The sequence below is a fragment of the Heterodontus francisci genome, chromosome 13 (genome assembly GCF_036365525.1).
Source record: "Heterodontus francisci isolate sHetFra1 chromosome 13, sHetFra1.hap1, whole genome shotgun sequence".
Taxonomy (NCBI): domain Eukaryota; kingdom Metazoa; phylum Chordata; class Chondrichthyes; order Heterodontiformes; family Heterodontidae; genus Heterodontus; species Heterodontus francisci.
The window spans coordinates 99,364,596-99,389,535 of NC_090383.1; the positions used below are offsets into that span (position 1 = coordinate 99,364,596).

Sequence of the window (24,940 nt, forward strand, 5' to 3'; positions counted from 1 at the left end):
TGCCTAGTCACAGGAGAGAAGAGCAGTGTGGTAGGTCAGAGATGCATATGAAGTTTTAACTTTGAAGGACCAAACTGGCAATTCTCAGGCCATCCGCCTGCAAAGGATTATGAATGGATGCGCCTCAACCGCAGATGGATCCACCGGATAGTGCTGGGCAGGAGGGATTGGCTGCCAATCGCATCAGCATGATTGTGCCTCCATCTTGTGCTGCCCTCTGATTCAAAAGGTTGTAGGTTCAAGCCTGAGTCCAGAGACTTGAGCAATAATCTAGACTGACATTACTGTGCAGTGTTGCAGGGGTGCTGCCATCTTGGAGATGTTGTATTTCAGATGAGATGTTAAACTGAGGCTCTGTCTGCCCTCTTAGGATGTAAAAGATCCCACATCACCATTCAAAGATGAGCAGTGGAGTTCGCCCCGGTGTCTTGGCCATGATCTATTTCTAAATTAACATCACTAAAACAAATTATCTGGTCATTTCTTTCATTGCTGTTTGTGGGAGCTTGCTGTGTTCAAATTGGCTGCCGTGTTTCCTACATTATAACAGCAAGTACACTTCAAAAGTAATTAGTTGGCTGTAAATTATTTTGGGACATCCTGCGGTCGTGAAAGGTGCTATATAAATGCAAACCTTTCTTTCTATATATAATGAAGAGATACAAAGCGATCAGCACTATGGACAGTTCCTTAGCTGAATAAGAGGGACAGACCATTTCTCACATGTAAAGAGGAACAGAACACTATACCTGTCAGACACGTCAGGCAATGGTATGATAGTCTTTTGCCAGCTTCCTGAGCCAGTCATATTTACGAACTCCCACAGGGTCCTGACATATTCCTGATCAGTCTTATTTTCCACAACCAAGAAGGAAAGGCTTCCCATCAGCGTACCATACAAACACAAAGACATATGGACCTGCATATAAAAAGATACCCACACAATCAGAGTCCATGTTTAAATTCACACAATATGCAAACTTTATCCACATTTTTCCTCTCCCATTGGGGGCTTGTGTAAATTAGGGCAAAGTCCACCAGAACTGTGCTACAATGGGACCAAGACCAGAATTTCCTCTTGGGTCTTAATGGAGGTGTGCACTGGCACATGTGGAGGCACAGTGTTGGGCTGAGTCAGGACGACAACATGATGCCTGGGAGATCCTAGAACCTAAATGCAAAGGTAACCTTGAAGTGGCAGGGAAAATGAAATCCCATACAAATAATATTGAGTTTTGTGGCTTTGAGGTAGCATAAAACATTTTATTGTGAAGTAGGCAGAGCTGAAAGATTTTAAGAGAACACTGAAATCCATTTTGGCCAGCCAATTAATGTGTTCTTATTGTTTATTTACACATGCTTTCTCCTGTGAATATCTGCATGCTGCTGTGCCAGAGCTGTGATGGCAGCAGCACCCCCAGACGTCAGTGTAGTCACCCAGTCTGCCTTGCAGGAAGCAGGTGATAAATGTGGTGATAAACAATTAAGGATTAAGGAAAACATGCAGAATGAGAGTATGGCAGGAGGAGGAGGGTGCTGATTTGATGGTGAGGCTTCTCTTCTTATTATACACATCAAAATAAAATACATGTGGAGTCTTGTTTGACTTCCTGTGTGTCTAAAAGAGGATCCCCTCAAGAGGTAAAGCTGTCTCTAACCATTCAGCAGGTTTTCTAGTCCTTCAAAATTCAAATGATGATTTGCTGGCGTAAGGGATTGAAACACAGATGACATGTAGTGAAAGGCATCTTTCATGAGGTGCCTTAGAGGCAGTTCCTTTCAGGAAAACTGAAGTAACCTTGACTCCATTACAACAGTGACTACACTTCCAAAGTAATTAACTGGCTGTGGAGTGCTTTGGGTTGCCCTGAGGATGTAAATGTAAATTCTTTCTTTCTTTTGGTAATCTAACGATAAATGTCCATTATAAACCTAAACCTTAGCCTTTAACTGACAGCAAACTCCCTGCTGGAATCACAGAGGGAAGAAAGTGACAAAGGTTTGCTTCACAGCAAAGTTTGAGCCAGTGGAACCAGGGAAGAGGAAGACAATCTGAAGTCTAACACTGGCAGCCACAATATTACCCACGGTTTGGAGTTTTAACTGTACAGTCTGAATCAATGAGGAAAAGTAAACTTAATATAAAATTTCCCTAATTGGCTCAGTTGAATACTGATATTCTTTCCCCTATGTATTAATTATACCAACTGTCTTATTATTTTTCATCAGCTAATATTAGCTAACAAAATATTAGCATTTAAACTGCAGTTGCCACCAAGCCCGATGTCTGCAGTATTGGAGTATTACTGAACAGTAGTTTACTGAATGCCCTCACTTTTCCTGAACACTGTAAAATTGCTGTGCAGTGGAAGTACACTTTGAATAATCCAGTGCTGATGGTGGCATTTCAGTTATTACCCTCCTTAATACAGAATCACCATAATACCTTGTTAAGACACCAATGCAATACAAAGATGCGTTTCCAAACAGCTGCAGTGGGAGAACAGGTGCACAACTGGTGCCTGATTGGCACTTAATTCGGCGGGCTTCCCGAAAGGAGGAGATGTGGAGCTCCCCAGCCAGTGGGCGAGACCCCAATCGCCTGAATTAAATACTGCTCTACGTTCCCAGACTGTCAGCCCATTCTTGGCCTGATGTCTAAATATAAAATTTGCTTTAATATCTTAGTTGCCAATTGTACACTTTTTCCCTAAGACAGCGATAATTAATTGGCATGTTTATACTTAGATCAACATTACAACTAACTAAATAAATAAATATAATGGCCATGAAATTTAACAGGGTCCAGAAACGGGCATGGGAATTGCGATGCAGGATTAGCTCTTGCCTGCTGCTTCTGATGCAGCAGCATGCAAACTTAACACTGCCTACTCAGTGCTAAGTGTACTGTTGAATGGCTGCATGGGGGCATAAAAACCATGAGAGGTCAGCATGAGATCAAGCTAGCCTGCACTACTTAAAGCCAGCCTGCATCTCTTAAACAGTAGGGGGGGGGGGGGGAGGTGCATTGTGGCTGGAGCTGGAAGTCATTCTACAACCAATCCTGATCTGGGAAAGTTCGAAGAATGGCACAAGATGGCAGAGAACGAGCTCCAGGATTTTCTGTTGCTGCACTGGAGTCCTTGTTGCAGGAGGTGGAGAGGAGGCGAGATTATACCTATTGACATGGGGCCAGTAGGCCCTGCAGACAAACTTTCCAAAGGCAGTGGGAACAGATAGCCATGGCGGTCAGTGCCAGGAGTCTAGCCCCGAGGACTTGGATGCAGTGCTGCAAGATGTTCAATGACCTCACAAGAGCGATCAAGGTTAGTGAAAGCATCTTCAAATGCCCTATCATACCAACTACACCACAAGCTTCACAGGTTGCTCACTGCACCACACCCCATCACTCACCTAGCAACAATCTCTATCAATCACAACTCATACTTCACATTCTTACTTTCACCGCACCCTCACAAACTTAGCACTGCTGAAAACCTCACACCCACATCTCACAGTTTGCACATGCTATGCAACTGTGGCAGCTACATCACCCAAACATATTGCATCACATTCACTGACACACTTCCCACTCTCTTGCAGGACAAAGTGGTGCATAACTGGAAGCGCAGGAGCTAACCTATGGGGGGACAGGCACAACAGCATGCCCTTACTCTGTTGGAGAGCACAATGGTTGTCATCATTGGAGCAGCCATGACTAAGGCTGAGGCTGGTGGCAGGACTCAAGTAATTTAAGATAAGAGTATCCTCATACCTGATACTCCTTCTCACATCCCACTTTGCACTCATTCCACAACCTCTTCAGATTTACCAGCTGCAGATGGTGTAAGCATGTACCTCTTGCTTTCCCACTGCCCCCCTCCTCTCAATACAATCGTAGCCTTGTGCTTTCTCCCCTCAGATACCCAGGAACTGAAACCTGGCCAGGCATTGGTGGAAGAGCAAAAGGTTAAGAGCAAGAAGACAGTGATGAACAAAAAAATACCATTACTCTCTTTCACACTCGGAGCCACCAACTCAGATACTGTCACTGATTGTACCTTAGAGGACAGCTTAGAGACAGGATCTGCATGTGGTGAGACACCAGGCATGAGTGGTCTGCACCAGGGCAGAGGACAAGGGTACAGATACCAGCTCACCCGAGAGTGAGGTCGCACTCGAGTTCTGCTGCAGAGGATTCAGATGTGGACTTCAATGGGGTGGCCTACAGAAGAAGGCTTGTTAATATGCACAATGAAATCCTTGGTCTACCAAAAAGCCTGCAGTCAATGTCAAGGAGCATGGAAGAGGCTGGCACCTGTAATATAGGGTTGTGACTGGGAGGAATATGTAAAATAGTTTGTGAGTGCCATCACAGGACGTGATGTAAGAGAACTTGTAGAGAACCTCATGTAGAGTGAAAGTGGAAGCAGATTCATGTAAATAAACTCCTGTTCCTGTAACTGTCAATCTCTCAGATATTCTAGGACTAGCTAGCATCAGAATATTACATGGTGACAACAGTAAACTGACGAAGAAATGGAAAAATCACTTCCCTTACTAGAGAACTTCGAGGCATGGTTAAAATGGGTCCAAAGATTTACTAGGTACCGTACTGCACGGGTCTCGTGCAGAAGCCAGACAAGGAGCAGGTCATATGTTGTATGCCATGGGGAGTGCACGGATGACATCCTCATAACACAGGGCATAGATGAAGAAAAAGTTACGTACCAGGAGGTTATTAAGGCTCTGGAGTCTTACTTTAACTTAAGAAAAAACGTGATCATCGAGCGCACCAAATTCAATAAACAGTCTCAGCAGAGAGGAGAAAGTATTGATTCCTTTATCAACGACTTATATAAGCTCGCTGAAGATTGTGAATATAGCAGTTTGCGGAAAGAGTTAACTAGAGACAGGATTGTGGTCAGAGTGGCAGATTACATTCTCTCGGATCATTTGCAGTCGAGAGATGATCTTATATTAACCAAGGTGATTCAGTTAAGCAGGCAACCAGAGGTTAGAAAATGTAACTGTGTTGTCGTTCGAGGGGATAGGGAGAGTCTGATCTTGAAAGTAGCAGACTCCATTGAACACTTAAAGAAAGCAAAGGCGAAAAGTGGCGGTCAAAGACAGGAAAAGCGGGAAAGCATTTAGAGGCAGCAGTGTCTCACTGCAGTAGGTGTGGAGGAGTGAGGCACCAATGGGAAAATTGCCCAGCCGAAGAAGCAAAGTGTTTCATATGTAAAAAGGGGGGGGCACTTCCAACTGGGATGCTGCAGTAAGAAACCAGGGCTGCAAAATATAAAAAGCAAACCCAAAGTAAATAAGAAAATTAATGTAATACAGGAAGTAAAATGTGTTGAATTACTGTTTCTAAGAGAAATCCACAGAGCAAGTGAAGATTCTTGGAGAGCAGAGATTCTTGTAGGATGCTATCAGACAAGATTCAAATCGGACACTGGAACAGCAGTTTCACGACTGACAGACATAGAGCCAGAGCCAAGGGAATGAACATTAGACCTGCAGGTAAAAACCTGTATGGACCTGCAGGCATTGAGCTGAAGCTAATAGGAGAGTTGAAAATGATTCTGTGTCACCGGGGAAAAGAAATTCCTGAGATATTATATATTATTAAGAATCAGAATTGCACACTATTAAGCAGAAAAGCTTGCATAGATTTACAGCTAATATGCAGAGTTAATGAGCTGAAAGGCATAGGGGAACAGCCAAGAAATTTTAGGGCTGAATTCCTTAAATTATTCAAAGGATTGGGAAAACTAAAAACAGCCTACCACATCACATTAAGAAAGGATGCAAGACTACTGTGTTTATAGACACTGAGAAAAGTTCCACATCCATTCCTAGAGAAAGTAAAGAACGAAAGAGCTAATGACCAAACAGGGAGTTATCTCATCAATTACTAAGCATACGGGATGGTGCTCAGGTATGGATCCAGTGAAGAAACCAAATGGTTCCATTCGAATTTGTGTAGACCTTAACTCAATTAAACAAGGCTGTAGAGCAGGAAATGCATCCAATGGCATCAGTGGATGACACTCTGGCAAAGCTTGAGAAAAGCATGATTTTCACTAAATTAGTGGACTTTGGGAAGTACTTTTGGATGTTGAATCTAAACAATTACTGGTACGTAGATAGTCCTACAAGAGAAGGGGCAGTACTGGACCTAATCCTTGGGAATGAAGCCAGACAGAGGTATAAGTGTCAGTGGGGGAACATTTCAGGGATAGTGACCATAACTCTGTAAGATTTAAGGTAGTTAAGGAAAAGGACAAAGATGGACCGAAAATAAAGGTACTGAATTGGGGCAAGGCCGATTTTAAGACGATAAAACAGGATCTGGCCAAAGTGGACTGGGAGCAGCTACTTGTAGGAAAGTTGACATCAGATCAGTGGGAGTCATTCAAAGAGGAAACAGTGAGAGTTCAGAGCCAACATGTACTCATTAAGGTGAAGGGTAGGACTAACAAGTCCAGGGAACCCTGGATGTCAAGGGATATCAAGGATTGGATCAGTTTAAAAAAAGGAGGCTTATGGCAGATTCAGAGTGCTGAAAACAGTAGAACCACTAGAGGAGTATAGAAAGTGTAGGGGGGTACTTAAAAAAGTAATTAGGAGAGCGAAGAGGGGACATGAAAAAACACTGGCGATCAAGATACAGGAAAATCCTAAGGCATTTTATAAGTATATTAAGGGCAAGAGGATAACCAGGGAAAGAGTAGGGTCCATGAGGGACCAAAGTGGCAATCTGTGTGTGGAGCCAGAGGACATAGGTGAGGTTTTAAATGATTACTTTTCATCAGTGTTCACTATGGAGAAGGACGATGTAGGTGTAGAGATCAGGGAGGGGGATTGTGATATACTTGAACAAATTAGCATTGAAAGGGAGGAAGTATTAACTGTTTTAGTGGGCTTAAAAGTGGATAAATCTCAAGCCCAGATGAGATGTATCCCAGGCTGTTATGTGAGGCAAGGGAGGATATTGTAGGGCCTCTGACACAAATTTTCAAATCCTCTCTGGCCACAGGAGAGGTACCCAAGGATTGGAGGACAGCGAAAGTGGTACCATTATTTAAGAAGGGTAGCAGGGATAAACCAGGTAATTACAGGCCAGTGTGTCTAACATCAGTGGTAAGGAAAATATTGGAAAAAATTCTGAAGGACAGGATTAATCTCCACTTGGAGGGGCAGGGTTTAATCAGGGATAGTCAGCGTGGCTTTGTCAGGGGGAGATCATGCCTGACTAACTTGATTGAATTTTTTGAGGCGGTGACAAAATGTGAAAATGAGGTTTCAGCAGGTGATGTAGTCTATATGGACTTCAGTAAGGCTATTGATAAGGTCCCGCATGGGAGATTGGTTAAGAAGGTAAGAGCCCATGGGATCCAGGGCAATTTGGTAAATTGGATCCAAAATTGGCTTAGTGGCAGGAGGCAGACGGTAATGGTCGAGGGTTGTTTTTGCGAATGGAAGCCTGTGACCAGTGGTGTACCACAGGGATCGGTGCTGGGACCCTTGCTGTTTGTAGTGTACATTAATTATTTAGACGTGAATATAGGAGGTATGACGAGTAAGTTTGCAGATGACACAAAAATTGGTGGTGTTGTAAATAGTGAGGAGGAAAGCCTTAGATTACAGGACGATATAGATGGGCTGGTAAGATGGGTGGAGGGTGGCAAATGGAATTTACTCCTGAGAAGTATGAGGTGATGCATTTTTTGAGAACTAACAAAGCAAGGGAATATACAATGGATGGTAGGACCCTAGGAAGTACAGAGGGTCAGAGGGACCATGGTGTACTTGTCCATAGATCACTGAAGGCAGCAACACAGGTAGATATGGTGGTTAAGAAAGCATATGGGATACTTGCCTTTATTAGCCGAGGCGTAGAATATAAGAGCAGGGAGGTTATGATGGAGCTGTATAAAACGCTAGTTAGGCCACAGCTGGAGTACTGTCTACAGTTCTGGGCACCACACTATAGGAAGGATGTGATTGCACTGGAGAGGGTGCAGAGGAGATTCACCAGGATGTTGCCTGGGCTGGAGCATTTCAGCTACGAAGACAGACTGAAAAGGCTAGGGTTGTTTTCCTTAGAGCAGAGAAGGCTGAGGGGAGATATGATTGAGGTGTACAAAATTATGAGGGGCATTGATAGGAAGAAACTTTTTCACTTAGCAGAGGGGTCAATAACCAGGGGGCATAGATTTAAGGTAAGGTGCAGGAGGTTTAGACGGGATTTGAGGAAAAAAAAATTCACCCAGAGGGTGGTTGGAATCTGGAACGATCTGTCTGAAGAGATGGTAGAGGCAGGAACCATCACAACATTTAAGAAGTATTTAGATAAGCACTTGAAATGCCATAGCATACAAGACTATGGGCCAAGTGCTGGAAAATGGGATTAGAATAGTTAGGTGCTTGATGGACAGCACAGACACAATGGGCCGAAGTGCTGTATAACTCTATGACTCTATTGACAACTTTTATAACATCCACGATGCCAGTCAGCAGAACACGATGCGAGTGCATGAGCTGTGTTGCAGAGACTGCAGGAAGCTGTGTCTTTTCACAACAAACGGTGAGATTTCTAGGTCATATTATTGATGGATCAAGTTGTATCATCACTTTAACAGTGATGTCTCTTTCAGAACTCAGTATGCAATTGAGCTAAATACCAGGATGTAGTCATGTGACTATAAGCCATACTGTCTCTGTACTGTAACACCCTGGACAAAGGTTCTGTATATAGTTTGCTCTGTATTATGTGTCTTAGTTTAGCTGTTAATAAACCTTCGAGAGATCTTCAAGGAACTGGAATCCAAGCACCTCACTGTGTTGCTTAAGATAACACAAAGAAACTCATGACACATCTGGCATCAGAGCAAACCCTCAAAAGTCAAAAGTCATAAAAGACATTCCTAAGCCTAAGAACAACACAGAATTGCAAAGGTTCATGGGCATTGTCAATCAGGTGGGAAAGTCTTTGCTGAATCTGGCGATGATAAATGAACCACTGCAACAGTTATTAAAGAATGACAAAGCCTGGTGTTGGAGCGAGGTCCAACAAGAAGCTTTTCAAATAAATCAAGCTGAAATTTCTTTCTTCAGAAGTATTAGCACCTTATGACCCAAAGTTACCAACCATTATAGCAGTGGATGCATCAGCAACAGAGTCTTGTTTCAGGCACGAAGCAATGGGAATCGCAGGCTTGTATATTTTGCATCGGGTTCTTTGTCATTGAGACGGAAGTGCTGGCAGCAACTTGGGCATGTGATAAATTCTCTGACTATATGCGAGGTCTCCAATTAAGATTGAAATGGATCACAAACCGTTACTCTGCTAAATACAAAAGAACGAGCAAAGTTACCTCCTAGAGTGCAGAGGTTTCGATTCAGATTAATGAAATTCAATGCTGAAACCAAATATGTTCCTGGGAAACAGCAAATAACAGTGGATGTGTTATCATGCATTACATCAGCAGGACCTGAAGAAGGTGACATTCTATTTGTTGAGGAAGAAGTGTTTTTACTGGCTATAAATCAGAAGGTGAACAAAATCAGGAAGGCTCAAAAAGAAGATGGAGTATGTGCAGTAATTCGAAAATGTTGTCTGCATGGATGGTAAGTGCACATAACACATAACCCAGTGTTAAGGCAATATCATGAGCAATGAGATCATTTGAGTATCGTTGATGATTTGTTGATATTTGACAAGAGATTAATCATCCCCAGGATATTCACATTGGAGATCTTGGACAGATTACACCAAGGACATTTAGAAATAACAAAATGCAGAGCCCGGTATAGACAGTCGGTTTGGTGGCCTGTTCCTCTAACTGTCAATCTCTCAGATATTCTGTTATAAGATTAACTAGCAACAGAATATTACAGCACCAACTCGGGACAGGGATTTGCGCAGATCTTGGAGCCCATCTTTTCCAGTGTGCAAGTAGTGGCCAACTCCACGAGAACACTTGACAACCCACCCATGATACAGCGTCTCAGCTTCAATTGCAGCACAAGCAGACGCCACCCAACATCTGGGTGCTGCAGTGGAAGCTCAGACTGAGGTCATAAAATCTCAGCTTGGTACCATGCAGGCTGACACTGCTCCAATCATGACCGCAGATACCCAGTGCTCAAAGGAACTTCCAGGCTTTCACAGCAATCTAGCCATTTGTGCTCCAGCAGATTATGAGGATTGCTGAGGCCTTACCCTGGGGGAGGGCAGTGGCTCCATGGAACATGAACATAATGTCCTCCCTCGGGATGACGGCATTCGTCCCCCAACCACTGTTACTCCACCAGCACCCTTGCTATTGCCTGACAGCCAGCCAGCTCAGACTGCTGCCACCCATGTTAAGGTTGTGCAGTCTGTAGCTAGGCCTATTAGGACCAGAGCTGCTTCAGCTTGTCCTGCAAGGCCATCTGCAGTCTCCCCACTGAAAATCAGCAGCCTTCCACCAATCATGCTGCAGCTATAGGGGTAGAACTGTGTAGGAACACCAGGACAAGCAAAGGCACACAGAAGACAAGCACTAATGGAATGCACAAGATTGATTAGTTGATGTTTATATACAATATGACATGGCATGATTTATAAATTTGATTTGGAATGTTTATTTTGTGGTAGCTTTTATTTTTGCATTGCGGCCACTGTAATGATCAATGACTGAGGGAAGTTAACACATGGGACTGTTGGTGAACGGGGAATTGTAGTGGCATTTATTGGTATCACAGTCAGATGAGTCGATCGTGAAGAGCCCGGTCAGAAAGAGTTGCGTTGGTTGCCTCCTCCGTTCCTCATCCTCCTGCTCCTCAGCTGGTTGCCGTATAGCTGGTGGCAAGGGCTTTCCCCTCATGATGATGAGGTTATGCAGCAGACCACCATGAATCTTGACACACGCTCTGTCAAGTACTATTAGGCTCCTCCAGATTGGTCCAGGCAGTGGGATTATTGTTTCAGCACCCCAGTAGTCTATTCTGTCACATTTTGAGTGGCGGCATAATTTTTGTTATACGCATGCTGTCCGCATGTGTGTGGGTTGTGCACCGGAGACATGAGCCACGTGATCAAAGGATAGCCCTCGTCACCCAATCGTCATCCTTTGGTTTGTTGTGGTGGCTCAAATGCAGATGGCATAGGGAACTGACGCAGAATGAAGGCATCATGACCGCTGACAGAAAACCTGCATGATTTGCTGCATACGGCTGAGGTGGGTGAATTGTTCCCTGTACATCCTGAATGGTTATGGCTTCCCACTGAGGGTCCTTCTCCCACCCTCTGACATCCCTCCTCCAGCAGCTTGTCCTGTTCTGTGTCACCTCTGCTCATTCTCCCTGTCATGCTTTAGGCCAAGGAGGATGCCTACTATGACACCCATATATCTAGGAGTAAGTGGTTTCTGCAGAATCCTTGAAGTCAGGATAAAGTCCGACAGCACGTGCCACACCATTGCCTGTAGACTTCAGCAACTTTAAGCAACTCTGAAAACCACCAAACACTTCTACAATCATAGCAACTGCCAGCAGAAATCAATTAGCAATTAACCTGTAACTAGTTGATGATCCCTTCAAATAGTGGTGGTGGGAGGTCCTCCCTGCTGCTGAACATGTATTCAGCTGTGCAAGGTTAAGAGAGAGCATGAGCTGGGGCATTGAGCTCCAAAATACATCGCTGGTGTTAAATCAGTGTGACATTACAATCTGCCTCTTTTGCATACCTCTGGCAGATGTTCCCTGCATGTGTGCCAATGCCCTCACTAGAATGGCTAGAGCCCGAAGTGTGCGCGCTTGCCGTGGACGCCATTTTGGAGGCAAAATGGCACTTGGAGTGCTGAAAAACCTGGTGCTATGGAGCTGAATTTCACAGCCAAAGATTCTACTCTCTACCCCATAAATACAATTGAGGATGAATACTGCTTGTACTTGTCAAACTTGATCATTACAGCTGGGATATAATTAGCTTCTTAAGTACAAAACTTGAAACAGAGATGACTTAATTAGCCTGCTCTGCTTTACTGAATTTTCAAATTTCAGCTTGGCCTATCTTTGAAAAAAGTCTTGGTAATAAGCTTTCTAGTATAATAAACCTCAGGAAAAATGCATTTTTCAATTACATAATTAAGTTTCTGCTTTGTTTCTTCAAAGCAATTACAGGTGCCCATTATTTCTCTCTGACTCATGCTTGTTCAAGGAAATATAAGCTTTCAGTAATAGTTTATGAAAGATTATCTGATTTCAGCATTCAAAATGCTTCAGTTGGTTTTCAAAGTCTTTTTCAAAACAGAAGTACAGAAATGGTGTTACATAATGAAGAGATAAAAGTTTGTACTTTGAGAAAGCACAGGGAACCAACTGTTGAGAGATAACTCACGCGAGCAGGTCTGGGGAAAAATATACAGTTGAAGCCCAGGCTTTTGAGATAGACTAAGGCCTTGCATTATCAATGAAGGAATTAAAAGACAATCGTATAGGTAAATTTATTATAATAGTATTACTAAATACTTAACTTTGCAATACTTATTTTCTTTAAAACCTTCTTTTGAAGGATATACATTGTTGCTACTGTGAGAAAAATGGCAGACTAAATGTATTTCAAAAATCTTTTTGAATAATTTTATCAATTTATCTTTTCCTTTCTCTTAATGGCAGGTTGCCCTACCACTTACTCATTTATCTTTCAAAAACTCGGGTAATTTTAGTAATTGGGAAGTTTATTTACTAATAGTAGTAAAGCTTAACAGATTGGTGAGTATTTCCTATTAATTAAATAAATAGTTAATTAAATATTTAAAATACAATAAAGATGGCAGGGCAGGTGATGTGTTCCAACTGCAGTAGGTGGGAGCTCGTGGACACCAGTGTGATCCACCGCAACCACGTCTGCAGTAAGTGTCTACGGCTCGAGGAGCTTCTGCTCGGAGTCAGTGAGCTGGAGGCCAAGCTAGAGACATTGCTCTTCATCAGGGAGGAGGAAAGTTACCTGGATACTTTGTTCCAGAAGGCAGTCACACCCCATAGAATAGGGTCTCCTGATTTGGTCAGTGGTCAGGGACAGGAGGGTGTGACTGCGACTGAGGCAAGTAAGGGGATCGAGAAGGCAGAAGTGGAGGAGCCTCCGCTCTTGCTATTGTCCAACAGGTGTAAGGTTCTTTCAGCTTGTATGGATGAGAGCAGGGGCTGCAGAGTGGATGAACAAACTGACGACGGCATCATGGTACAGGAACCATTCAAGCGGGGGGAGTAAATTGGAATGTAGTGGCAGTAGGAGATAGGATAGTCAGGGGGATAGACACTGTTCCCTGCAGCCAAGAAGAGAGAGAGTCCAGAAGGCTATGCTGCCTGCCCGGTGCCAGGGTTCGGGACATCTGCTTGGGGCTGGAGAGGAACTTGCAGTGGGCAGGAGGATCCAGTTGCCATGGTCCATGTGGGTAGCAGTGACATAGGTAGGACAAGGAAAGAGGTTCTGCATAGTCAGTATGAGTAGCTAGGCACCAAATTAAGAAGCAGACCCTTAAAGGTAATAATCTCCGGATTATTACCTGAGCCACGTGCAAATTGGCATAGGGCAAATAAGATTAGAGAAATGAATGTGTGGCTCAAAGACTGGTGTGGTAGAAGTGGGTTCTGGTTCGTGGGGCACTGGCACCAGTACTGGAGAAAGGCAGGACTGTACCATTGGAACAGTCTACATCTGAACCATGCTGGGACCAGTGTTCTAGCGAGCTGCATAACTAGGGAAGTAGAGAGGGTTTAAACTAAATAGTGGGGACACGGGATCAAATTTGGGAAAGTGTAGTAAGTCAAAGAGTAGAGACAATGCAGGAGAGAAAGGTACAGTGGCGCAGTGGTTAGCACCGCAGCCTCACAGCTCCAGGGACCCGGGTTCAATTCTGGAGTTTGTGTGGAGTTTGCAAGTTCTCCCTGTGACCGCGTGGGTTTTCGTCGGGTGCTCAGGTTTCCTCCCACTGCTAAAGACTTGCAGGTTGATAGGTAAATTGGCCATTGTAAAATTGTCCCTAGTGTAGGTCGGGAATATGGGATTACTGTAGGGTTAGTATAAATGGGCGGTTCTTGGTCGGCACAGACTTGGTGGGCCGAAGGGCCTGTTTCAGTGCTGAATCTTTTAACAAAAAAAATAATATGGGAAATGATAAACAGATTGCGACAGGAAGGGACAGAGAGTTCAAATCTCAAAGTGAATCAGCAGACAAAGGCTAGAGGTTACAGAAATAATAAAAGCATACAACTAAACGCTCTGTATCTGAATGTACACGGCATTTGAAAGAAAACAGATGAACTGATAGCGTAAATAGAAATAAATAAGTACGATCTGATAGCCATTACAGAGACATGGCTGCTGAATGACATAGATTGGGACCTGAATTTTGAAAGGTATATGGCATTTAGGAAGAACAGGATGCTAGGAAAAGTTGGAGTATCTACTGGAGTTTAGTAGAGTAAGAGGCGACTTGATTGAAACATATAAGATCCTGAGGGGTGTTGACAGGGTGGATATGGAAAGGATGTTTCCCCTTGTGGGAGAATCTAGAAATAGGGGTCACTGTTTAAAAATAAAGGGCCACCCACTTAAGACAGAGATGAGGAGAATTTTTTTTCTCTCTGATGGTCTTGAGTCTTTGGAGCTATCTTCCTCAAAAGGCAGTGGAAGCAGAGTCTTTGAATATTTTTAAGGCAGAGGTAGATAGATTTTTGCTAAGCAAGGGGGTGAAAGGTTATTGGGGGTAGGCAGGAATGTGGAGTCAAGGTTACAATCAGATCAGCCGTGATCTTATTGAATGGCGGAGCAGGCTCGAGGGGCCGAGTGGCCTACTCCTGCTCCTAATTCGTATGTTTGTATGTATATAGAAGAAAACTCAAGAGAAGTCTAACACCCCATGAAAGATCTGACCAATTGATGCCCATGTGAAAACAACAGCCTCTGCCATTCACTTGATACAGGTGTGCACTAAAGCCTGACTACCCGACCCGAACCCGACTGAACCCGACTACATGTGTCAGGTTCGAGTCAGGTCAGGTCAAAATTCCGAATCCAGCATTCAGGCTCAGGTCGGGTCGGGGCTGGACACTGCTTCCGAGAAGTCACGGGATCAGGCTTACCTATGATTCCCCACAACTCCAGCTGCAGGAATAGCCTGCTGCCGGAACAGATGAAGGAGATTCGGGTCGGGCACGATAAAAAATTAAAGGGCTCGGGTTCGGGTTGGCTGTGGTCGGGTCGGGTCGGGCCCGGCCCAGGTCGGGTTTTAATTTTATACCCGAGCCAGGCTTTAGTGTGCACTGCAGAGTTTCCAAGGTGGGAAGGATGATTACCCATTTTACAACAGATATGCAGCACACTTGGCAAGTCATCCTTGCACCATTAACGAATCACATTTAAGAAATCGAAATGATGGGCAGCACAGTGGCGCAGTGGTTAGCACCGCAGCCTCACAGTTCCACCGACCCGGGTTCCTTTCTGGGTACTGCCTGTGCGGAGTTTGCAAGTTCTCCCTGTGACTGCGTGAGTTTCCGCTGGGTGCTCCGGTTTCCTCCCACAACCAAAGACTTGCAGGTTGATAGGTAAATTGGCCATTGTAAATTGCCCCTAGTGTAGGGGGAAGGTGGAGATGTGGTAGGGAATATGGGATTAATGTAAGATTAGTAGAAAATGGGTGGTTGATGGTCAGCACAGACTCGATGGGCTGAAGGGCCTGTTTCAGTGCTGTATCTCTCTCTATGAGTCTATGATAGTGAGACCTTTGCATTCCAGTAGTGCCAACTTATTTTCACACCAAAAATGGTCAATTGTCAAATTGGGTACTTGTGGCTGTTGACACAATGTCCTGACCCTTGCCCTCTTCCACTGGCAATGGAGCCTCAGCAAATACATCCCATAATGTTTTCCTTTGATAAATTAATACTACAACTGCATAAATAAATACAAAGATTCTACTCTCTTACAGCATACGTATAGCTGAAGATGAACACTGCTTATGCTTGTCAAACTTGGTCACTACAACTGGAATGCTTTAAGGGCCCACAGCCTTTGCAGTGTCTTGTGTCCTCAGGCACTTCTTAATATCACATAGACAAAACCTTATTGGCTGGTCATTGGTATGTATGCTGTTGAGGACCTTAAAAATGGTTGTGTAGAATCGTCCACTTAACACTTCTGTTTGGCGACGTTTGCAAACACCATCTTGCACTCATGTGCTGGGCCCCATTATAGTTGAGGATGAGGATGTTTATGGAGGCAGGATCTGAAGCTGTGTTGGGCCACATTTGTTTATCCACAGTCGCTGCAGAATTTATCAGGTAAGGAAGAATGGGTCAGACAATTGGGTATTGAGCTATGTTTGCATGGCCCTCCCCTCCCACGGCACATACCTTGATCCTGAAGTATATATTACTATGACAATTTTCAAATAGTGTCACTATAAAATACATGCCTGTAAATGCAGTATAATTTGCAGCAATGCCCTAACCAGTGCCAAATTCTAAAAAAAAATCATATAACAACGCATTTGACCACCAACTACTCACAGATCACTGTTGACTAGACTACACTTGCCAGTTGGTTTAATAAAAAAGAGAAAATGCTGGAAATGCTTAGCAGGTCAGACAGCATCTGTGGAGAGAGAAACAGAGTTAATGGCCAGAACTTTACATTCGGCAGGAGGCCCTGCCCACCAGCCAAAAAAGTGGCGGATGAGCCCGCCTCCACCGGGCCTGGGAGTCACACAGTGATTTTATGTGGCTCAGACCCTTAACTGACCTTGGACAACTTCCGCACCTCTGAGGCACGAAATCCCACCTCCAAGAGCTGCTGACCAATCATGGGGTTTGGTCACTCTCACTCCCAGCAGCGCCACTGGGAACGGTGGCCACCGCTAGTACTGCAGCCAGGGAGAGGAGCAAGATGGACGCCAGCCCCGGAAAAAAGGTAAGCCTGTGGGGCCTCGCCGGGGGCAATTGGCCAGGTCCCGGCAAGGCAAGGGGAGGTGGGGGAGGCAGTCGACGGGGGGAAATGTAGTTCAGTGGGGGAAGATGGGCCATGGGGGGCACTCTGTGGGGCACAGGGTGCCCGATCAGAAGGGCCTCCCCCCCAAGTCTGCAAGGAGGCTGCCAGGTTTTACTGGGCAGCCTCCTGGAGATCCTGAGCCGCCCACCTGCCATTGCTGATATACCAGGGGCGGGGGGAGGAGACCCTTAAGTGGCAGTTAACTGGCAACTTAAGTGCCTTAATTGGCCAGAGGCGGGTGGGAAATTTCCTGTCATCGCCGCCACTTCTCATAAAACTGCAGCTGGCGTGGGAAGGCAACGGGAACGGCATCCCCTGCCTCCCACTTAATTTTATGAGTCCCCTGCCTCCAGCCCGCTCCAGAAGGGGGTTGCGGGGGGGAGTGGTGTAAATTTCCGGCCATGTTTCAGGTCTGTGACCTTTCAACAGAACTGATGTGTTAGTTGGAATTTTACGAACCCTCAGGAGTGAACTGGAGGCGGTGGGGGTGTAAGATTGTGTGCGATGTGGTTGGTGCCATTCCCGTCACCTTCCCGCCGAGGCTGCAATTTTATGAGCGGCGGGGGAGGTAACAAACGACCCGTTGCCCAAGCCAATTGAGGCCCTTAAGTGGAAATTATTTGCCACTTAAGGACCTCCTCCCGCTGCCGTTGGTATATTACCAGTGGTGGACAGGCGCCTGGTCAGCTGAGGAGGCTGCCCTGCAATACCAGGCGGCCTCCTTGCGGGCCCAAAGGTGCACTTCCCCTGCCCTCCTGATCCACTCCCTCCCTCCTCACTAGGGCCCAGCTGATTGTCCCTGGCGAGGCCCAAAACCGCACTTACCATTTTCGGCGCTGGCATTCATGATCCTCTTGAAGCTGGGTGCAATCCTAGCAGTGGCCATCGCTCCCTATGATGCTGCTAGGACTGAAGAGCTGCCACGATTGATTGGCCACGAGCTCCTGGAGGCGGGACTTCCTATCTCAGAGGAGCGGAAGTCCTGCCTGAGGCCAATTAAGGGTCAGGGCCTTGTAAAATCTCTGCGTAGCTTCCAGGCCTGGCAGGGGCGGGCTCACCCCAGACTTTAAGCCGGTAGACAGGGCTTCCACCCCGATGTAAAATTCCAGCTGTTAACTCTTCCTTTCTCCATGGATGATGCCAGACCTGCTGAGTATTTCCAGCATTTTATGTCTTTTCATTTCAGATTTCCAGCATCCGTAGTGTCTTGCCAGTTAGTTCTCTGGATGGAAAGGTGACAGATTATGGATCCCAATGAGGAACCTGAGGAAGTAAGATTTGCTGGAGCATTTCTCTTATATGGATCTATAAATAATTGCGATGAACCTCTGGTAAAACAGGAAGATTGTACTTGCCTCACAGGGAGAGTTTCTAATAGGAGTGGGAAAAATCGGACTTCTCAACTCATTGAAATCAGCCCCTAGATTCTCTCTGGTGTTCAGGAACAGGGCGTGACCTGAAAAAAAAACATGTAAATTAAAGTATATACAAGCTGTAACCCCATCAGGTAGAACAATGCATCAGATGATTTGTTTATCTTTAAAAACCTATCACTGAAATGCAAGTTTCCTTTCTTACTGCAGGTACTGCTTCTCATTATAGTCATGCTGCTTTCAGCCCAAATAGCTTTGACTACTCTAAACAACAAAATTGATCTGTCACAAAATTGGGGTGTGTGCCGCAGACACGTGGCCAGTTACTAAAAGGTGCAGATGTGAATATGAACACGGCTTCAGAATTTCCCATGAGAATGAATCTGGAGATAAACTGGCAATCTTGGTTTTTCTGTCTATACAGTACTTACATGTACTTACATGTAAGTCCTGTATCGCTGATAAAGCTGCAATGAAGTGCAGAACCTAACAATAGGTAATCTCTCTCAGTTATAAGACTCAGCTAGGTTGAGTTTAGTAAGGAGCGAATGTTTGGAAGCAGTTGATGGGAGCACATTTAAACTGTGTACATCAGTTGGAGTTTTGTGGGCTCAACCTTATTCCTTTTTTTTTCATCCATTCATGGAATGAGAGTGTCGCTGGCAAGGCCAGCATTTGTTGTCCATCCCTTGTGCATAAAACATAAAACAGTAAAAGAAATATATTTATATTTATTTAAGATATATAATACAAATGCATTTATTAGCTAAATATAGGCAGGAATGGTAGCACAGTGATTATGTTACTAGACTAGTATTCCAGAGGCCTAGACTAATGAACCAGAGGCATGCGTTCAAATTACACCATGGCAGCTCGGAACTTAAATTCAATTAATTACATAAATCTGGAATAAAAAGCCATTCTCAGTAATGATGAGCATGTAACAGCCAGATTGTCATACAAACCCATCTGGTTCACCAATATCCTTTAGGGAAGGAAATATGCCATCTTTACCTGGTCTGGTCTATATGTGACTCCAGACCCACAGCAATGTCGTTGACTCTTAATGGCCCTGTGAAATGGCCTGGCATGCGACTCAGTTAAGGACTATTTGGGATGGGCAACAAATGTTGGTCTTGCCAGCAACACCTACATCCCATTAAAAATAAATACAACTAAATGTATTTATTTTCTATACATAATATAAATGTATTTATAATATAAACAAATATATATAAAGACTTGCATTAGTGTATACCTCAAATGGATTCATTGGCAATTAATTATTTTGAAGTGCAGCCATTAGGCAAATGTAGCAGCCAGGAGCAGCACGACAAGCTCCCAGAACTAGCAATATGAACTGAACAATTCTTGGTGGTATTCACTGAGGGAGGAATGTTGGCCAATATACCCAGAGAACCCGGTGCTTTTTCAGAATACAAAAACCAGTTAGAACCACATCCAAACTATCAGAGCAGCTCCATGACAATCTAGACTGTCTCCGTAATGGACTCAAGAGACAAGGTGCTGCCAACTGAATCAAACTGACATGGCAATGTATGTCTGTGTGCAGAAACTTTATGCAAGTGCCATGCACAACGTGCGGTTCTTTTCATGGGGTGTATTTCAGACTCATCAGGGTGAGGGACAATACTGATGGAAAATCAAAATTTTTCAGTTTTGACAACCTTTGTGAAAACATCATACACTTCCTGCTTATTTATTTCACAAGTTACATTTGATACAACTCCCTTCGTGCTACACTAATGTTGGACTTTAATTTTGGCCTGAAGCGAATTCTCTACAGCATCAATGTGACACCTTCCTGTGGTCTCTCAGACAGAGGTATTATTAACTTAGCATCAATCAGTGCTAATGTCTAGGTAGCTTTGTATTGTGACTTCACCCTCTATATAGGGGTTGATCACTTAAAGTGCAGGGGTGGTGGTATCGGAGGAGGAGGAGGGGGGGGGGGGGGGAAGGATGGGAGGCCAACACCAATATGGCAGAAGGTGCACTTCACACTTGAATTTATCATGTGCTTCCTGCCTTCTATATTGGGGGTATATTAGGCCAGTTAACACCCCAAAAAATAGGCACTGCACAGCCAAATTTATACAGCACTACATTGAAACTTGGTGCTTTTAATGAATCATACAGCATTATGGTGAGTCAGGTATTCACGTATTGATCAGCCGCCACAACTTCCTTTGGGAAGAAAAGCCTCTCGCAGTACCATGTTGACCATTTGATTCCATTTCTCTCCACAGGCATGCCAGGTGCTGATGCAAGGAGATAAAGCATGTCTTGGGCACCGAGCCCTTCTGATATCTCCCTGCAAGTCCTTCCCATTGGGAAACCCATTGGAGTGGCATTAAAGGAATTTGGAAGCCAAAAAGAGAGTTGGCACAGAAGTTTATGAAAGCTTAAATGCCAGTAGGAAAATACAGGTACAGATGTGAGTACCTTAGAGTCCACAATAAGCAGTGAATCTCTAGGTTGGAGATTCATATTGTTCATGATGTGATTGGAAAAATGTAAAACAAAGGATGTGGCTATAACTGCTGCAATGTGTGATGGGTTGGTAAATCCCATTTTAATGATTGATGGCCTTGGTGGTGTTCTAAGACCTATCAGTGTGTCAAAATTCGGCCACAAACTAAAAGGACATTGACATCAGGATTTTGACCTGCAAATGGGGCAGTTTTCCAAAGCAACACTAATGCACTCAAGGTTTACCCAATTAACGAGTTGCATACAGAGGATCATCTGATTACAATATTCTCCAACAGGATTAGCCTTTTTAACACTGTGTGCAGAGATGGAGCGGAGGAAGAAGAATGATGGAAAAAATTGAAGAATTACTAAGGATTCGGAAGGTTAAACACAGAAAGGTATGTTTCAAGATCATAATTAAAACATTCGGAAAGTGGGGGAGAGATCAGTAAGAAACAGATTCTGCCAATTAGCCCCGGACGTTGCAACTTCTGAGTGGGGGTTAGCAATGTCTGCAAGAGGTGGAAGTAGTGCTATCCCAGACAATCCAGGAGGAACTACCACCAAAAACCCATCACCAGATTGACGAAGAAACAGTGATTTAAATTGCTGTGAACTTATACAGATAGCTGTGAAAGGGTAAACTTAGCATAAGATACAGAAAAATTCCAATTTTACCAACAGAATCGTTCATCAATAAACTGCTTCAATTGAGTCTAATCACAAGCAGGTTATGCACCAGAGCAATATCAATATGATTGATTTTCTGTTCCTTGAAATAGGACGATGCTGCCTGTAACACTGACAAATGAATATGATGAGTACAAGGTCATGGTGCCCAGTAGTGCTGGTTTTACAAAGCTCTAGTGTGGGTTGAGTCTCAGTCCTGATTGATGTTGACATCATCTTTCATCCAATCGTGACTAAAAACACAAGCACGTCAACAGATAACAGCCTACATGTTGCCTGTTAGTAAAACAGACGGCCACTTTATTGGAGATTGAATTATTCTGGGACACATTCTTCTGCACTCCTGACGGAAGGCAGATGTGAATGGTGAAAGGTTAGGAGTGAGGAAAGGAATGCCAGTTTTATATATCCAGGACACAATCAGTTTGACATGTTTGTGATTCAATACACTGAGCCACAGATTGGTACATTGCAGGTTCATGCCCAACCTCCTACAAAGACCTTTCTATTGACATTAATGAAAACAAAGATCAGGAGAGATGGGCTGCTGATTCGCTATCACTCACTTTACACTATCACACAAAGTCAGAATTATCTCCATTGAATTTATAGCACAGAAACAGGCCATTCAGCCAACTGGATATTCCCCAAGAACCTGCTTCCATTCTAACTATTTCTTCCTATCTTGTCCCCATAGCTCTCAGTTCCCTATTCCCTCATGTAGACATCAAGACTTGCCTGAGATAGATCAACACAATCCACTTCAACCCTTCATGTGACGACAAGTTCCATATTCTCACCACTCTCAGTGCATAGAAGTTCCTCCTGAAGTCTTTATTTGACATCATATTAACTATCTTATATTTATGCCCCCTTGTTCTGGATTCAGCCATAAGCGGAAACAATTTTTCCACATCCACCCTGTTGAAGTCCTTCATAATTTCAAAGGCCCAAAATTGGCGCTATGGCGTCATTTTGGTAACAAAATGCGTCCACTCTGCACGCAATTACTTCTGTTGCCCTTGCCAAAAGCCATCTTACTGAGGGCATTAGTGTGGGTTTTAGGAGCATGTGTTGGGAGTACGCAGATTATGGAAACTGTGACGTGAGTCAGCGTGTAAAGCCGATTTGATGCTTGTGCTGCCATTTAGGACCTCACCGCTCAAGTTAATATCTTCTCTTAACCTTGCACAGCTTAGCATGCATTCAAGCAGCAGGAAGCAATACCACCCCTGCACCCCCGGCGCCCACCACCAAACTTGTGCTATTTAGGGATCATCAATAACTTGCAGGTTGGTTGCTGATTACTTTCTACTAGCTGAGTTTGAGTTCGTGGAAGTGCTGGGTGTTTTGAAGTGTTGGTTACAGTTAGTGAAATCTGCAGGGAGTGGTGCTTGCACATGGAGATGGCATTGCTTGTTACTGTAAGGACTCTTGACACACCACTTACTCCCAGTCATGATTGCTATAATTGCAATCCCCTTGGGCTGCTGCATTAAAGGGAGATGGTGCAGAAGCAGCAAATAAAAATTCAAGCTGCTCACAGAGGGAGGAGTGGGAGGGGGGGGGAGAAGGGGTCACAGCAGTGCATTCTCTTACCTCCACCTAAGCCAGGAACAATGTGTGTGTCGTCTGTGCTTTATGAAGAAGGTGCTCACGAAACTTTGCCACCTCTTAGAACCAGAAATACAGCCTCAGAGCAGGGCGAAGACGCTCCTGCCAGCAGCTATGAAGGTGACAGTGGCCCTGATTTTCTTTGTGTTGGGATACTTCCAGGCTGGAGAAGGCAATGTATCTAACATCTCCCTGTTTGCCATCGATTGCTACATCAGAGAGGTGACAGAGGTTCTTTATGCCAGGAGAGGGGAGTTCACAGAGAGAAGCAGGCGGATGTGCATGTGGCTTTGCCAAGATAGCGGGCTTCCCCATGGTGCTGGGTACCATCGGCTTCACACACACATGTGGCTTTGCGAGTGCCATATCTCAATGCTGAGATGTACCACAACTGCACAAATTATCACTCACTCAATGTGCAGTTGGTGTGCAACCATGCGCAAAACATCATGTTGGTGAATGCCCGCTATCCTGGAAGATGCTTTCATTCTGTAGTAATCCACTATTCCCTCGATCTTCAGTCGCCATGCCAAACCAGAGGATGGCTGCTGGGTGACAAGTGCTAGCCACTCGACACCTAGCTTACGATTCCACTCCACAACCCAACCACATGTGGCCAGCATGCATACAATGAAAGCCATGCTGCCACGAGCTACATTATCGGCAGACCTTTGGCCAAAGCAACAGTTCTGCTGCCTCAACCGCTCTGGAGGAGCCCTCCAGTACTCACTGGAGAGCGTGTGTACCTATTTGTAGTGGTCGGCTGCATCCTCTACCACCTGAAAGTCATGAGGGCACAGCCCTTGCCATGAGGGATTCAGCGAGCACCTCAGGAGGAGGAGGGAAAGGAGAATGAGGAAGGGAGAAGGCAACTGGCATACCCACTTTCTGGCTGGGCCGTCTGTGAGCGCACCATTTGACTCCAGTTCCCGTGAATACAACCCAGATCCCGACCTTATCCTCCCTCAGTTACGGACCATCACAGCATTCTCTTTGCCCCAAATGCTGAAATAAAAGTCACCACAAAATAAACATTCCATACCAATTTCATCCAACAAAACATCCAATATTCCATACAACACTTAACTCATCACCCTTGTGCATCCTTTAGTGCCAGGCTTGCAGGTATCTTTGTCTGGCCTCATGCTCCTATGCAGTGTTACCTCAGTGACTGCAGCATGGCTTTTGGAAGGCTGCTGACTTTCAGGGAGGGGACTGCAGATGGCCTTGAGCAGCTCTGGGCCTAAAAGGCCCAGTTTCAGACTGCACCACCTTGCCATGGGCTGGCTGGCTGACAGGCAACTGCAGGAGCACTGGCGGAGGGGTAGTGGTGAGAGGCTAAATGCTGTCATCCTGGGAGAGGACAGCAGGATTGTGCTTCATGGAGCTACAACCACTCACCCAGGGTGGTGCCTCAGCAATCCTAGTAATCTGTTGGAGCATAGATTGCCGTCAGAGCCTAAAAGCCTCTTCAAGAACAGGCATCCACAGCCATGATGGCAGACGTTTGAGCTTGCCACCAAGATGAGATTTATGACCTCAGTCTAAGTTTCCAATACAGCACTCAGACATTGGATGGCTTCTGCTTTTGCTGCAATGGAAGCTGAGACATCAGCCATCAGATACTGCATTATGGTCAGGTCTGCAAGCTTTCTCATGGAGCTGGCCACCACTTCCAAGCTGAAAAGTTGGGTCCAAGCTCTGCAAAAAGTCCTGTACCAAG

General features: G+C 44.8%; 1 protein-coding gene across 2 annotated transcripts in view; it reads right to left on the reverse strand.

The window, feature by feature from the left end:
• Positions 1–24,940, reverse strand: part of LOC137376531 (ALK tyrosine kinase receptor-like) — a 1,023,571-nt gene that overhangs the window by 361,252 nt on the left and 637,379 nt on the right. For both annotated transcript variants that reach the window (XM_068045253.1, XM_068045252.1), the window contains exons 8-9: positions 18,400–18,500; positions 750–919 (exon numbers count right to left, since the gene is read on the reverse strand). In XM_068045253.1, coding sequence (XP_067901354.1) covers positions 750–919; positions 18,400–18,500 — 271 coding nt within the window. The remainder of the gene's footprint in view (positions 1–749; positions 920–18,399; positions 18,501–24,940) is intronic.